At 37.2% G+C, this 16,462-nt stretch overlaps 1 protein-coding gene and 1 long non-coding RNA gene across 4 annotated transcripts; one reads left to right on the top strand and one right to left on the bottom strand.

The window, feature by feature from the left end:
* Positions 1–522: 522 nt before the first annotated feature.
* Positions 523–15,569, bottom strand: LOC113677767 (neuronal acetylcholine receptor subunit alpha-3). Of its 3 annotated transcripts, XM_027194613.2 has the most exons (7): positions 15,383–15,569; positions 11,674–11,807; positions 6,488–6,630; positions 5,722–5,766; positions 5,162–5,271; positions 3,987–4,168; positions 523–2,871 (listed from the first exon to the last, which is right to left on the bottom strand). In XM_027194613.2, exons 2-7 carry the CDS (start codon positions 11,768–11,770, stop codon positions 1,940–1,942), a joined length of 1,509 nt encoding a protein of 502 aa, XP_027050414.2. In that variant the 5' UTR covers positions 11,771–11,807; positions 15,383–15,569; the 3' UTR covers positions 523–1,939. The 3 variants fall into 3 exon arrangements, with proteins under 3 accessions (XP_027050414.2, XP_089059466.1, XP_027050416.2); XM_089203340.1 differs by lacking the exon at positions 15,383–15,569 and having other exon boundaries at positions 11,674–11,844; XM_027194615.2 differs by lacking the exons at positions 11,674–11,807; positions 15,383–15,569 and adding an exon at positions 9,168–9,565.
* Positions 2,981–6,074, top strand: LOC149046582 (uncharacterized). The gene is made up of 2 exons (XR_016185726.1): positions 2,981–3,319; positions 5,369–6,074. It is a non-coding gene; the product is annotated as an uncharacterized LOC149046582 (long non-coding RNA).
* Positions 15,570–16,462: the final 893 nt, after the last annotated feature.

The following is a 16,462-nucleotide window of genomic DNA, read 5'->3' as shown; positions in this document are numbered from 1 at the left end:
ATCTAGCAGAACTGCTTTGCATCATTCTTAGCCACTCTGGGCGTCAAAAACACCTGTTCCCCATATCTGCCCTCTTCCTCTCACCTCGCCCCCCCCCCCCCCCCCCAACCCTGAAACGAGAGAGGGCGGAAGGAATAACTCCCTGGGACCGAGAAATTGCGTTATAGAGAAATGCCTTTCAATGGAATAAAGCCTTTCCGTGTCAGTTACCAAAGAGGTGAAGGTATGGCGAAAAATAGTAACGCGGGTTAAATGATGATTTATGACCGTACTTAAAACAAGCTATCCAAGATCTGTTCTTTCATGGCTGTCATTTTCTCTCACGCTGTTGATACTTGAGAGTTTCTCTGAGGGAGCTGTAAGTAGTCGGTGTTGCGTGTCCCATTTTAACCTCAGACCACTTTTCAACTTTTGAATTCATTTCTTCTCAGTCTCCTTTCTTTCTCTCTTTTTCTCTCTCACTTCACTCTACTTATTCTTATCAGTTTATTGAATCCTGCACATAAGTATAACTCGTTGGAATATTTATTATGTCAACTTTATTAGTCAAACTTTACAAGACAAAATATACTCACTCAATTTTCATCTCCTTTGTCAGGGCGTCTCAGGGTTTGGAGAGAAAGGGCTTTTTTCAAACAATTTGCGGGAGCAGGAGCACTTTGGTGTATTTTTTATGTTAAGACGATGCTTTTCATTTTCCCTCCCACTCGAGTATAAAAACCATAGCACTCCAAAACACAAGCACCCCCTTTCCCCCCCCCCCCGCCCCCTCCTCGAGAGGCCCTAATTTTGGAGATAAAAACAGAAAGAACTATCAAATATCGGAATAAATTCTCATTCTAATAAATCCAAAATAGATATCTTAGTTTGGAACCCTTTTTGGTTCCCTAACAGTGTGTAACAGCTCGCCCTTTGTTTCTTAAGGAAGAACCCTAATGGAGAAAATCTACAAATTTAAATACATTAACTGATTGAATCTCTCTGGTAAATTAGGCGATGCATTACTATCAAAAACCCTTATTATTGTGATTTCCACAAAACAAGGAATTCTGATAACCTCCAAAATCCATTTGCCAAACTTGGAGCCGCCTTAAAAGATAGATACTCGATATAGCTGTGATGCACCAGACACAAGGAACAAAAGTTTACGAGCCAACTTCGAGAATAAGCAGCCCTAAATTTTTTTTTTTATATATATAAAATAACTCTCACAAGAGAAACGTTCAAACTTCAACCCTAACTTATGCGCCCATCAGTTTTCATCCTTTTGAAGAAGTACTTACCTAAAAAATTCGTCATTTCTGGTGGAAATAACTCCTTAACTTTCCTCATTAAGGGCAGTTACGCGTAAATGAAAATTCACTAGCATTTAACAATTGTTTTAACTACTGAAGGATTAGGTACACGCAGTTTTCCAGGGACGACCAAACCTTAGGGTCTAGGGGTAATCTTTTCGCTTCGGTTACTAGACCTTCATAGAAACCCCTGCCACCGGCACCACGCCTGTCCCGATTGTGTTCGTGAAATATTGAGAAGTTACTCACTGGAATTCCGAAAGAGTGCTAAAAACTGCTAAAAATCCAAAAAGTTTGCTACTTAAATTTAAAAAGTTGCTTCCTAAATTTCTTGATACTTTTATATAAATCATTGATTTTTTTTCACGCTTGATATGTGCTCTAAACTTATATTTTGTTCCAAAATTGCTGAGAAAGGCAAAAATTACTCGAAGTTGCTAGAAACGCAAAAAGTTGCTCAAAAGTCGCTGAAAAAAATCAGGACAGGCTTAACCGGCGTCTACTTCCTTCCTCCCCTCCCCTGTTGATTATTGTTCCAGTGTCCCTGATTTCTATTTGACATTCAGCTGTTTCTTTTATGTGGAACATCATATGTCAAAAAGGTGCAGTTCTCCTTTCGCGATTTCACGATGTACTTCACACCGTCAGTTTGGAATCATAAAGTAAAAGGCCAGGGTTGAGCCTAAGATGGTGATAGCCGTTATCCAGAAAAACGCAATGTCTAGAACTGCGGCTGCGTGATGCCAGTCATTGACTTTTGCGTCAGACTCTTGAGTGTCTTTCAGATGAGATACAATGGCGCGCATGCCGTACACAATCTCTTCCATACGCTCATCCGAGGGCGTCAGCGACAAATTGGATCCCATGGGTGAGGTGTGAAAACATTTGCGCTCGGTTTCCCCCTCGCCATCCTTTATGCCTGTGATCTTTGGAATTGACACAACAAGATGGTTTTGGCTACGATGGATCTCGTAGGGATTTCCCTGTACTTTCGACATGTAGTAGCTCCTGTTCTTGTCTTCTTGTTTCAACTTTTTTCGTTCACCAGAAGGTGTGGCTAGCAGCATTGGCCCTAAGATGTCAAAGATCAGCTTGCGGAACCAGGCAGGCATCTTCCTTTCGGGATCTTTGTGATAAATTCTCAGAACACCGCACGTGACTAGCAGCGCAAAAGTGACCTGAACAAGGACTGTGACCGAGTATTTACCGATCAGCGGGGTTACTTCCGAGGTGCGTGGCACATTGTCGGTGAATACCATCATGAACACGGTCAGACCTAGTAGGATTGTAATTACCAGGCCCATTCGTTCTCCAGACTCTGGTGGTAGGTAGAAGGAGAAAACTGTCAAGACAGCAAGTACGATGTACGGGACAATCAGATTCATCATGTAGAAGAGAACTCTTCTCTTGACGTGTATCGTGTATGTTATGTCGATGTAGGGATGTTTACAACAAGTATACTTGACGGCATTCCTCTTTAGAGGTGCCTCAACTAGCTCCCACTCGCCACTGACCGTGTACTTGGAGAGGTCTGCAGTGACTTTGTTGGCCGAAGCAGAAAGATTGAGTTTATTATCTGCAGAAGTGTGAAATAATTAATAATATTAGTCAAAATAAAGTTACTTGGAGCTGTTTTGTGTGTGAGTTCCCAGCTCAGAAGAGTAGAGACTGGAATCGAACTCTTCACTCGCGCTAAATTGAAAAACATTAGAGCTGAAATTTTTGAAATTATCAACTTTAATTTGGTGACGAAAAATAGGAACAATCTATTCTTAAGCCTTTATATGTGAAAGGGGCATGAACTTGAAATGTTTCTGTAATGGTCACGTTTATTTCTATCGGAAACAGTGTGTATTGCTACTTAGAGGACACGAAGCCAAGATGGTGGACTAGGTTTTTCTCCAAGCCTGAGTGAATGAGCGATGAAGGGAGCCCCTTTAAAACGTGCCACCTCAAAAATCGAGATGAGTCTTTAAAATGGTGTTTAAAAACCGTCGATTACGGGTGACGTGCTTTTCCAAAAGGTATGTCTTCAAAGTAAGAACAGGTTAACGTCGATAAACTGACGGTAGGATGTTCAAGCATCTATTAGAATCAGTCTCACAAGTCAGTGAATTTGTAGTAGGGTGTTCAACAGTATCCAGTACTAATACTGCAGGGTGATAAGTTAATGGGTATAATTTTTAGGGAATTCAAGCGGGGAAATTCTTCAATATTCTGGGCAGAATGAGACCAAAACAATTGCATCAATAACCACAGACGCTGAACTCAAGTCTTGGTCGGATTAAATAAGTAACAGCCCACTGATAGGAGACCCCGTGAAGTGATTGCGTGACTATTTTAACCTTGTTTCTGCCGAAAACATTATTTATCTCACAGCGCTTAAGCTGTGTTCTTATCATTTTGATTTCCATGGATAAAAAGTTTTGGCAAAAAGTTTAAAGGGAAACTTGCCAATTTGGCGACCTGCCTTCAGCGATCATGCAGGAAGCTATAATATTTTACTACATAGTGTTAGTGGGGCAAAGTTAAAATTTGATAAACATTTCTTCAAGATGATATTTTAATTTGTTGCTAAATTTACCTTTCTCTTTTCTATTCTCTTTTTTCCGATGGCTAAAATTTTATTACTGGAGACTATTACATGACCTTAGATCCCCAAAAAGATGGACTTCTTTCCTTTAAAATTACCTGTGTAAGTCCAGGAACCAAATTTAAGTTTACATTTCTGATGGTCAAAGGGGAAATAGCCGATGTCAATTTTGCAGATGCTGTGAATCTCTGTTGGAGCATACCATTGTGTGTATCCATCGTACTTCAGGGTTGCTTTTGTGTCAAAATTATATATTGCACCTGTTTCACCAAAGCCAATGCTGTAAGAGGAGAAAAGTATACATTTAATTTATTTTAGAATGCATCGGAATATCGCAGAAATTCATGAATGAGTAACCCAGTAAATTTTTTACATTATTCTGTAAATGAAAAGCCATTTACATGTATACAACACAATAGCCTAATCCTTTAACCTTTAAACTCTCATGAGTGACTAAGACAGAATTTCTCCCTATAATATCTATATAATCTCAAGCAGACAAGTGACGAGAATAAAAAGAAATATCAATAAGGGGATTATCAGTTGATCCAGTAACAAATTCTCAGAGCTAAAATCATGAGAATTTTATAGCAGTCAATAAGGAAAATTACCAATAAGATCTTGGGAGTGAAAGGGTTAACTACCATGAGTGACCAAGAAAGAAGCTCTCCTCACAGTGTTAGTGCAATATCAAGCAGGCAGGAGATGGGAATAAAGAAGGATATCCATAAGGAAATTATTAGTTAATGCAACAGCAAATTCTATAGATTAACATGGGCATAGTTGTATGGCAGACAGTAAGGAGAATACTGCTGATGAGATCTTGGAACAGAAAAGGTTATCAAAAAATGCACTCCTTAACCATTTAATCCCTAAGAGTGACCAGCATCTAATTTCTCCTCATAATATCACCCTTGAATCAAACATTAAGGTCATAAGGTCATGAGAATAGATTGCTCTCTTGATTGTTGAACAAATTCTCCTTGTCAGAACCTTAGGAAATGTTTAGGGAGTTGTATAGAGAATATACATACTGATGTTAGGGAGGAAAGAGTTAAAAGTTCTTGATTGTTGAGCAAATTCTCCTTGTCAGAACCTTAGGAAATGTTTAGGGAGTTGTATGGAGAATATGCATACTGATGTTAGGGTGGAAAGGGTTAAAATTGTCGAAACTTCAAGCACATTCCCATAACCTAGATCTGCCAATAACTAAAGCTTTTCAATTTCCTCTATCTCATTTTCATTCTATGTTTCCTTAAACATTTTTACTTACTTATTATATAGAATGATGTCTGGTTTCCATATTAATTTTGGGTCAACATTTATATATTCTATTCCACCATGCTTCTCAGGGTCCCATCTGAGGAATGGGTTTGTCCACATCTGTGAAGAAATAACTGGTGTGGGTGATGTTTGCATGAATATGTAACATTATGTGCAGATCATTAATTCCCTTTTTTGAATTATGGTGGACTTTTAGGTTTGGAAGTTAAGGTTAAGTCCACTCTCAAGCTACATGGCCCATCCAGCTGGAGTTTGATATCCCAGTTTCTGGGTATTTCAACTCCTCCAAGGATGAGTAAGTATTCCATTCAAGACAAATGGCAATGCTCATAGTTATTTAATGTTACAGAAAGGTCCAAATTAAATTAATTGCTAATGGGTAAGTATGGAGAAGTTACTGGGGAAGCTTCTGAAAAAAATGCTTATATTTAATTTTAATTTTTATTGTGGGTAATATTCCTGCTGAGGGTTTTTTGACCTGTAGCTTTTACAGCCTGGTTGCAAAAATTTACTAAAAGTTTAAGTTTTGGTGAAATTTTTTTACTTTACCTGTCGTAACCACACTTTGCTGGAGAGTATTTGATTTTTGCTGTCCTATAATCAAAAGAAAAACAGAACCAAGCTCATTGGTTTTCATAATCTACTGAATGCAAATTATGGTCCTAAACAATACAGGATTTAGCCAGGGTAGAGGAAAAAAAGACCTGGTACAGAATTATTTTTATTTTTTGTTGGTGTGTGTTTCAACATGACAATCCAACAGAGCTAGTGAAAGATTTCAAAGTATAGCAAGAATTGATGTAAAAGAAGGGTACTTTTGTGACAAATCTCAGCAGGAAAATCAGAAAAAACAGACAATTGAAACAAAAACTGTTGTTTTGTTCAAATAAACTCAGTTAAGATATTGTGGATTCTCAGTTTTTTTGCACATGCCACACTTTTCTCCTTATCCCTTTGTACCCTAACACCAGTGTGCATATTCTCAAAACTAATCCTTTAACCCTTTACACCCTAACATCAGTATTCATATTCTCCATACTGCTCTCTGTACATTTACTGATGTGCTGACAAGGAGAATTTGTCTAACAATCAAGAGTTTCTTCAGTTGGTGATCATTTCTTTTATTCTCATGACATTGATGTGTGATTCAGTTGTGATATTGTAAGGAGAAATTAGATGCTGGTCACTGTACTCTTAGAGGTTTAAGGGTTAAAAATTAGGTAAATTGCATTTACATCCGCTATGACCTACATAGTAATGTTCAGTAGTTTTTTTTTTTTAGTGAAGCAGTCACCACTGCAACCCATTCTCTTACCAGATATATAAGTTGACTGTATGCCAGGTCAAACGTAACCTGAACTGCTTCTGATTTGTTGACTACAGGTAAAGCTTCTTTGCTGTAATTACTCTTGAACAAGGAATTGATCAGCTTATGTTCGTGGTCATCCTTGAAGTAGCCTGCATACATACAAACAAAGGAGGACTCATGATAGATCATAGTAATGAGCAACACCATTGCGGCTGTTATTATGTTTGAAAAAGGTGCACGTATGTTTTGATGTGGTAAAAATTTGCAGGTGAACCGCAGTTAAAGTCATTGCTTTAAATGAAGTCTGAAGTAATTCGGGCTTCAACGGGGGCTGAACCCTTGCCTCTCAGATTTTAGGTGAACGCTACTTTGCAATCCACTGAGTTAGGAAGCCACGTGTTGCGAATGAGGGAAATTACGGTGTGTTCGTTGTTTCCTGCTAAGAAATCTGTAAATAATCACAGATATAATGTAAGAAACCAAAGACTCTGTCAGACTTTTTCCGCAATAACTGTGAGTGCAGAGAGCCTGTGAAGATCATTTTCTCTCCTGTACGTTATTTCTTACACACTTTGAAATAAGTGTAGTTTCAGGTTTTTTATGCACTTTGAAAGTGTACAAAGTATAGGCCTGTCTTACTGCGCTTATCAAGGAAGCACTGTTCACTCGTTCTCTGTAAGTACGTGTGGCTTTTACGTCTTAGCAAAGTTGCAATTTAAGAAAAACAATATTAGTTATTGAGAAAAAAAAAACCCTCAACTGAGAGAAAACGATTATAGCCTCCCCTTAGGGAGAAAAAAAACCTTGAAATTATTGTTTGCTGTTATAAAGCAACTCCAAAGATGTAAGAATTTTCAAAATGGCAACGAGGATCGTTAACGATGGAGAATGTAGACATAGATTGCAAATGACGAACCCCTTCGAAACTATTCTTTTCAGTTCTTGTACTTTTCCTTCCTTTACGGACTGCTCTCATCTGTTTTCATTTTCCTTGTTCTTATACGGTACGGTTTTTGACGACTTTTCCAAGTTTTCATATGAAATTCTTGTCAGCCTTCGCCATCACTGGCAAATTTCATCCTCTTGTTGATTATTCTTAACTGTTTAATTTTGGTCTGCGCGTATTGTTTCAAAGTCTTCTACTAAAGAGCAATTTTCTGTGACGCTTAAATATGGGTTTTATTATCGAGATGCGGTCTGCTTCGATACAGCATGTTATCAGAGTAAGGGTAGGTATCGTTATCTCTAACAAAAGCTGGTTGGCAAAAAAAAGAAAAAAAAGGTATGGCATCTTGAATGTGGACTTAAACTGTCTGGAGTAATGTTTTTTACATGAAACTTATTTTCAATTATCAGTAGATAGAAATCTCTATAGTTATACCGAACTTTTGTTTTATTCTATTTTGGGGTTATCATTGCTCTCGAACCGATTGAAATCAGAACAAAACATCAAAGAAAAACTTAATTATTGTCGGTCGAATGTCAAAACTAATCGTAGGTGAGACTTTGAAATCTGTTTTTCTTTCCAACTTTTTTACCACATTCCCATTTTATCCTACAAGTTATATTGCCTTGGTAGTCTTTCATTAACTCAACTGGATGTTGTGAAATTTAAATTGTACGAGGTTATTTCACGACTTAGTTTAGCACGTTTAGCTTAGCCCGGTGAACATAACAACTAGAACTCAACCTTCAACCGAAAACACGAAGGCCCATCATTTTTTTTTCCAAGTTCTTTCTTCTGGCGCCGTTGGTGTCGCCACGCCACTGGGATCACCTAGTTACTTTTGAATATCCCTTAGGTAGACTTGTTAATCCGATGCTATCAACTACAAAAGGAGGTTCGATATTGGATTAAGAAGGAAAATGTGAGGTGACTTTAGACATACAGCAGGAAAACATAACGTAGCAGAAATTCCAGGTTTACCAACCAACGTATTGGGTATGATGACATCAAGTAATGATACCTCAAGAGACTTGGATAATTCGCTAATCAAATGATTATATAATCAGGGGGAACATGTGCGTTTGATGATAAAAAGCATGTGCCTTTTGATGATTTAATTAGCGACTTAAGTTGAGTAATTTGTAGTGGCATGAAGGAGACAACAATTGACTATCTAGAGGTCAAACGCGCCGACTAAAGGTGTTCCTAAACGCCTACGTTTAGCATGAGAACACCATGAAACTATTTCTGAGTGGAATTTCTTTAGATCTTTTGTGACTCGGGCTGAAGGTTGAAAAGCCATGTTTTGTCATTGTTGGGTAGGCCATGCTAGGCTAGCCCAGAATTAAAAGGTGTAGTGTGAAAAGAAATGATAGTTTTTAAGTCAGCGCAATTATGTAACCTGTTTACAGACTCATATTGAAATAACCATTTGCTTATGCCTTGAGTAATAACTAAAAGTTACTGAGAGAGATTAGGACGCCGTACGAAGAGAAAGAAATATGGATTACAAGCTCGAAAAACATCTGTTACTTGGACTGAACGAAACATTTACCCAAACTAAACCGTGAAGTAGTCATTAATGATCGTAAGACGTCGATAAAAGGAGCAATCGATGTTGTAGTCCCACACATCATTTGAAGACTGAATAGTGTTAAACATCTTGTTGAACCGCAAAACCACGGAAACAAAACAGAAACAAATGAAGAAATTTAAACCTTAATGGTGCATTAATTCTACCTTGTGATGCAACAACTCCAACAATTGCCAGGAGATTCACAAGGAGAGCAGAATTCTTCCCTGCAGTAGAACGAGCCACGGGAAAACAAGATCCCATCTTTTTATTGCATCTTCGGCTTCAAATGACATCCAATGCATCAAACTGAATAGCGCACAGCGTCAGTTCACATTCTTTTATAATTATGTAAATTTGCAATCCACTGACGGCAGGAGATGAAATGTGGAATATTTTGTCAGCGGGGATATATAGTTTGGTTTCTTTAGGGCCAAAGAGAAGAATTAATTGAATGACATCTAATTAAAAACCCGTTATTCAATCTTGTTGCCTACAGACCTTACAATCAGTGTATGCGCAGATCATTTTTGTTGAGTACAAATTCGTGGGATGTTTACAATGTGTACTTTTGCTAATGAGTTATTGATATCAAATGAATTTTAATACTTTTCGTGTGAGTTTCCATCCGGTTTTTGAACGATTCTAATACTTTTTTACTTTTTGCTATATTGTACTCAAGATGCAAACTCCAAACTTTACTCCTTGAATTCTTCAGTTACTTTCCACAGACCTCGAATCTATTTGCTTCCTGTGTTATTGCTCAAACCGTATTTTGAAAGTCTCTCCAGGGAGTGTGGTCACTCAAGGCATCTTAAATCACATTCAAAGGCTTAAAAAGCTATAATTGATTTTATCCTTTTGTACAAAGCAATTTGTTAAGTGTAGCTGTTCCGAGGGTGGAATGTCACTATTGTCCAAATTCACTTCCATCACCAACAAAACAAAGTAAACGAAAATATTCTCAAATGTACTTTAACTCCTACGGAGCTCATTTGAATAGATATTCAGGAGTCCCATACGATATGTTAATCCAAGTTAGTTTTGATCGTAATGACTTACATCAACAAATCATGAACAAAGTACTTGAGGGGGTCTTACTCGCAGCGAGCTGTGGTAAGACTGCCGGCGCGAATTCATCGCAAGATGAGTTACCGTCTTGATCCATTCATCTATTCGTCTGATCGATTACTGCTGTCAGCCTTTCATTGTTGTTGATTTGTTAAAAAGTTCATAAACAATAATAATAATGATGGTTGAAAGAAACAGGCCATGACTGGAAAAATCAAACCCACGGCAAAAAAACTCTAACGTTCAATCTTCGCTTGTACTTGCTTCCCCCCCCCCCTCCCTCCTACCATTGAAAAGATAAAATTAGCAAAATGAACGAAGTTGTTTTCCCTAGTAGATGCTGATGTACTTTTCGTGAACGCATTCATATATTTAACCTCCGTGCTTGATCATTATCGCCAAAAATAAAAACAATTACTTTGTTTATTGCTTGTTTGTATAAGACTTATCATATTGTTTGTATAAGACTTATCATATAGTTTGTAGGAGCCAACAAATGTACACTTTCGTGTGTTTGCTGAAATTCTACTTCAATCGGCCATGAACACCATGGATTTTGGTTTTGAGGGAAACTTTCGCTGTTCTCCGATAACCAACAACTATTTTCCAACTTAGTTTGTAACAGCAATCCTCTGAATAGTGAAGGGTTATCATGATCCAAAAACGGAGAAAAAATACACTTCCGTTGCATTACTGGGAGATAGCTTTCTGTTGATTAAAAGCCTCTTGTCGCCTTCTTGGCTGCAGTTCAGTGGTACTATCACGGTGGTACTATAAACTTTGTGTTTATAAATGTTTTCTTTTGGTTAAACAAAAAAGCAACAGAACGAAAAAAAAAGAGTTGTGAAACTGGCTAGTCTGTTCAGACCAATAGACACAGTTCCATTCTGACTTTGAACGATAAGTTTGTGTCTTAACCTGTCTGGATCCAGAATTTTTTCAAGGATAACTGACCTGACGCCAGAATGAACTTCCTTTCATTAGGCAGGAAGTGTTTTTCCATTTTATCTTATTAGTTTATAAGCTTACAACTGGGTGATCTGATTAATTTAAATTGGAAGATATTAAGGATAACCTTTGCTTTGAAATATTGTTTTGACGCGCGCATCTACGTCAATCATTGATTACCAGATGTAACTTGGGAGTCAAAATTGAATCCTAACACCCCTTCTGAGATAAGGAAAACTTTTCTTTTATTATTATGATTAGGTTTTCTGTAGGACTTAAAGTTATGTGAAGCTGTTTTCATTTACAACTGCATAAGTAATCTTCACATTTTTTTCGAGAAATGTAAGACTTATCGGTAAGGGTACGAGAATGAAAAGAGAATGTTTACAATAACATATTGGTCGGTTGTTTGCTTTTTTCTTAGAAGCATCTGTTATTGAATTCTGTAAACAAAACATTGACACCAACTTAACATCGATAGAATCGAAACCACAAAAATGACAATTTTATGAAGAAAATTAAGCTCTGTATTTGAACAAGACCCTGGATCAATGATGCTGAACATTTTGGGGACTGAGAGTGCATTCAACTTGAAGATGCCTAAACACAAATTGAAGTGGACGAGTTAAAACCTACTGCTTGTTTTATGTTTACCTTGTGATGTAGTAGCTCCTAAAAGTCCCAAGATTGTTCCAGTAACCACAAAGGCTCTCCATGTCCCGTGAACGTTGCCAGCAAATGAACAGAGCATCGTTTTATTTCACCCGCGCTTGTGCTCCAACGTATATCTAAGGAAACCAAACAGAAGAGTGAAAGTTCAAATTCTTTTGTTTAAAGATACAATTTCCGCTCAGCATTAGTAGATGACGTTTTGAAATGTTGCGTAATTTGATAAATCCTGTGGTTTTGTTCACTCACGCATTCATCAGCAAAAGTGATTCTATAAATTTGACAATTGCAATAATTGTTTGAAAATGAACTGTGAAGTCAACTAAGTTGGCAGAATTGTGGAGCATTCAGTCTGAGGAGATCGAAACAGACATCAGCTGTAACTCTTCACAGATCTGGTTGACCGACAACTCACCACAATTGTAACAACTTCCCGTAATGCCAATTTTTTGCAAAGTTTTATAAACATTCGTAAAGCATCGATACTTTGTTCAAATTTCCTTTGTCGAATACTTAATTCGATCGGCTGTTTAACTTGAAAAATCTGGACAACGAATACAAAAGCACAGAAACGTGAACAGAAACTTGGTCATGCGTAAAGTCACACATGAACGGTGCAATTTCAAGAGGGTCAACGAGGCCCATGCGACGTTTCGCTAGCTAGACAAACCGCTACCATTGTTATTCTAGCGAAAGATCGTGGAATTAGCATCCTTTGTAAAATAGATTCTCTCATATTGAACAAAGAATCTTTATTATCCATTAATTACATCCTAGCTGGTCACCTACGGAAGTGGTTTGTGAACTAAGAGACCGTGTACGTCAAAGGGAAGGTTTAATTGCATCTTTTTGTCCAACATAAAAAAACCTCCAACCCTTTATTTTATTTCCAAATTTGATTTAACGGATGCTTCTTCGATTTTTACTTGATGATGTGTTTAGCTGAACAGCATTTGGCGTTTAAATTATTTCACACTTTTATAAAGAAAGTTGGGAAGCTGGTCGAGTGAATCTTAAGGTTCTCCAAATTCTGGTCAGCAGTTGACTGTTTTATTTTAACAATATTAATTTTTAAAATGTTTCTCTATGAATTGTGGAAAGACCTGTGGAAAACTATTAAAGGCTCTTTCATATCTGCTGAACTTTGGAACAGTTAAATGTCTTTTAATAATCATTTGGTCCAGTGCACTTTTCATAGCAAAAAAAGTGATATTTTACCAAAGTAGTATTTTTTGTTGGTGGGCTTTGCCATCAGCGATAGCTCTGAGAAAAGACTTGATTAATATGCAAGTAATTGGAAGCCGTTGCTGGTACTTAGTGCTGATTAGGGAGAACTTGTGAACTAATTGTATCCAGGGCTCGGTCTTGAAATCTTAACGACCAGGTCAGTTTTGCCAGCTGATTTTTAAAATCGAGAATCTTTGACAATCAAGTAAAGGTTGGGTGACATCATTACAAGTGAGCTGAATTTCGCGTGAGTTGTCTCGGAAAACCATTTCATTAGTGCAATCCGAGAATTTCAGTTATGTGGAAACCTTTTTCTACTGCCTTTTATCGCAGGCCATGGGACCTGGCTCTTAACCCTTTAACTCCCGTGAGTGACTAGGAAAGAATTTCTCCTCTAAGTATCAAAAGAATAATATGACAGAGAGTAAAGAGAATTTCTAATGAGATTTTGGGGTTGTTTTTACATAACAATTTTGTAGCCCATTCAAGAAAACGGAGAAAATGCTTAAGACCACAATTGTTTTATTAATTTATTTTTTTATAATTTATATTTTATTAAGGCTAACCGGGGAAGCGAAGTTTAAGTTTTTTTGAAGCGTTTCATTTGACTTATGATTAAAGTTACAATGCATAGATAATGAAAGTGTGTTTGAGTCAAAATGATAGCAGCATCAGAGCGTACGAGTGTCTAAATTAAGTAAGTCATAAATAGTCATTAAGGATATTTCTGCTATTGGAAGATGTCCTTTCGAAATTTTGGTCACGAGTCTTTCCCAAGTCATTTTTCTTCAGTCAATTCTCCTAGTGAATTTCCTGGCATTGTCAGTTTTGGTTGTCTTTTCTCACGAGATTTAAATTTTTCTGGATTTTTTATTGTTTACAGCTTAGATTGGAAGTTAGAATTGCTGAAACTTGCACCTAATCGAGAGTTGTCTAGAAGAACATTAAAAATGCAAAAAGCTGAATGGAAATAAATTAGTCATGCAAACTACATTCTATGATTTTGATATTTTTCAAAGATTCGATCAGTGTTTTTCTCTATTTCAAATTTTTTCCATCGTAATTCCGTCTACTGTCAGGGAGTGAAACGACGGGATGAAACCACATTTCCTACTTTAACTTGCGCTAGAAGGCTTAAATGTGAATAATTCCTTTTAAGTCTTTCTGAGAATTTCATTTTACCATGACAACTTTATTGCAATCAGAGACAACCTGTCGGGAATTACGCTTTCCAAGGAAAAAATAACCTTTACCGAGCGGTGTTTGTCTTTGAGTGGAGAATTTAGTTTAAACAGGAAGTTAAATATTTTGATAATCATTTAAATCTGCTTAGCGCGACTTTATTCAGGGAGAAATTCTCCATTTTTTTTTCTGTTAGTTGTCAACAGATAGCGAGATGCATTTGAGTTAGCGGCGTGAAAACATTGTTATGCGCTTCTAAGGACCGAATTGCTTATTGTAGTCTGTACTTTTAGCCAGGAGGCGGTTTCGTTTCTTTACCACGCGTATTCCTTCCCCCAAAAATTATCCGCTAAGACTGAGCGCTTTTTTAAAAAATACCGACATTTAATAAGTCTACAGACTACAATTGCAGGTATATTCCGGTTTTAAGTGAATTATTTCAGAATTCGCAATACCAAAACACTGTCGTGTTTCTCTGAAATTACTGCAATAGTATTATTAAAATAGTGGAACAGATGTGAACGTGTGACCAATGAAATATCAGCGTAATTCTTTTTTTTTCTAATCTGGGTTATTTGTTAATGAACAAATTTTTTTGGCCATCTTAAGGTGGTTTGGCAGTTGATCAGTTTATATGATATACTTGGTGGTTGACATTCGCTTTATGAGTAGGCATGTCTCTTTCAATTTATTTGACGCAGGGAGCACGAAACGAGGGATCGTTATCCCGGCTGGGAGTCTGTGAACTTCCTCGGTGCTTTACAACTATACGTGCGTTGCTCAACCATGAACTTGCTATATTCGCGTTCGTAGATAGAGGATTACACAGAAACTCAGGCAAAAGCTCGAAGAGCTCTTTGGCCTCCGTCCTTGTTTTTAAGGTTGGAGTCTAGCCAAAAGTTTCTTTACTGATCTTTACCTGAAAACACTGACCAGTTGTATTCTAAACAAATCCTATAACATTCTCAATTCAGAACTCAATGATCTGCCACAAAATGTAGACAACTTCGCTTAATTCACGGAACAAAGAACGATTGAAAGTGCAGTGCCGGTGGAGCTTTCGAATATTTTTTTTTTCATGTTCGTCTTTTGTACTTTAAGCCTCTTACGCGAGAGAAAGCGTCAGCGATGATATTCCTTCAAGCTTAATTCATATATCAGTTGACTTCATGTAAAAAACCCTCCAACTTCAGTGGCGAAATCATACGAAAATGTACGTCATTTCAATGCAGATTTAAATTCTCGATATTTCCAATGATTTTTTTCCAATTTTTTTTACTCCTACCTGTCAGGAAAATACTAATGAATCGTCTTCCTCGTCGTCAACTGCTATGCTTGAGTGGGGATCTCATCTTTCTATTCACTGTTTTTATTCTCATCTAGGTCCTTCTGGCAAGAAAATGAAATTTCTTTTCTTCAATACTGCAAGATACTTCTCGAATAATTACCTACAAAGAACAATCCCGACCCCAATTAAGTTACCTCGCGTCCGTTTATATAATTGCTCTTCCTGATTGGTTTTCACCTGAGAGGATCAAGACAAATTTAATTGGTCAATATTTTACACGCGTGACGAGTGTTACTTGTTGAAAATAAAAAGCTCAGGATAAAATAACATTGGAAATTGCGATAGTTACTGATCAGAACATCTATTTTTTTCAAGAAAGGCAGTGTATCAATAGCTGTCAGAGTTACCATTCCCTTAAAAGGTCGGGACAGCATTTATTTCCCTGTGTTTTGCGGAAGACAGTTGTGGAGTGTCAAGATTTGCTAGCATATCATAGGAAGTTAATGCTCGTTTGATGTGTGCATCCGAAGTTGACGCGCTTCAAAACAACGCAAATAAAAGGAATGCTTGTTTCCCAGTGAGAGAAGACAAGTAGAAAAAAAGCTGGACTTAAAAATTAGGCTAAATAAAGCAACTTTATCAAAAATGGTAGAATTCGTCAAGGACTTTAAAGCAACAAGACGAAAGTTATTTGAAAGCTAATCGTAAATGTTTGCAAACCTCAAGCGTTCTTTTCAGTAGTTATATTACCAACAGATTAGCACCCTTAAAAATGATTCTCCTGTTTGGTCATGGATGTTTCCTAGATGTGAAACAATCCTTGGAGTTTATCGAAAATTGGAGGTAGTAGTTATAGAAATGTAGGTTGTGCAAATTAACGAGGAAGCTCATGAATTATTGAAAGACCAACAAAGGACCAAATGTAAATGCATTTTGATTGCATTCTTATGGATGATCAGGTATTTCCACTGCTGCACACCCCGATCAATATCAAAACTCCTTGCAAGAAAAGAATTCTTTCCATAAAAGGCAACTGTTTTCACTCAAAAACTTGCTTCAAAGTTGCTATTCCGACCA

Source organism: Pocillopora damicornis, chromosome 4, assembly GCF_964200805.1.
Source record: "Pocillopora damicornis chromosome 4, jaPocDami1.2, whole genome shotgun sequence".
Lineage (NCBI taxonomy): Eukaryota > Metazoa > Cnidaria > Anthozoa > Scleractinia > Pocilloporidae > Pocillopora > Pocillopora damicornis.
This window is presented reverse-complemented; position numbering and strand designations above follow the sequence as displayed.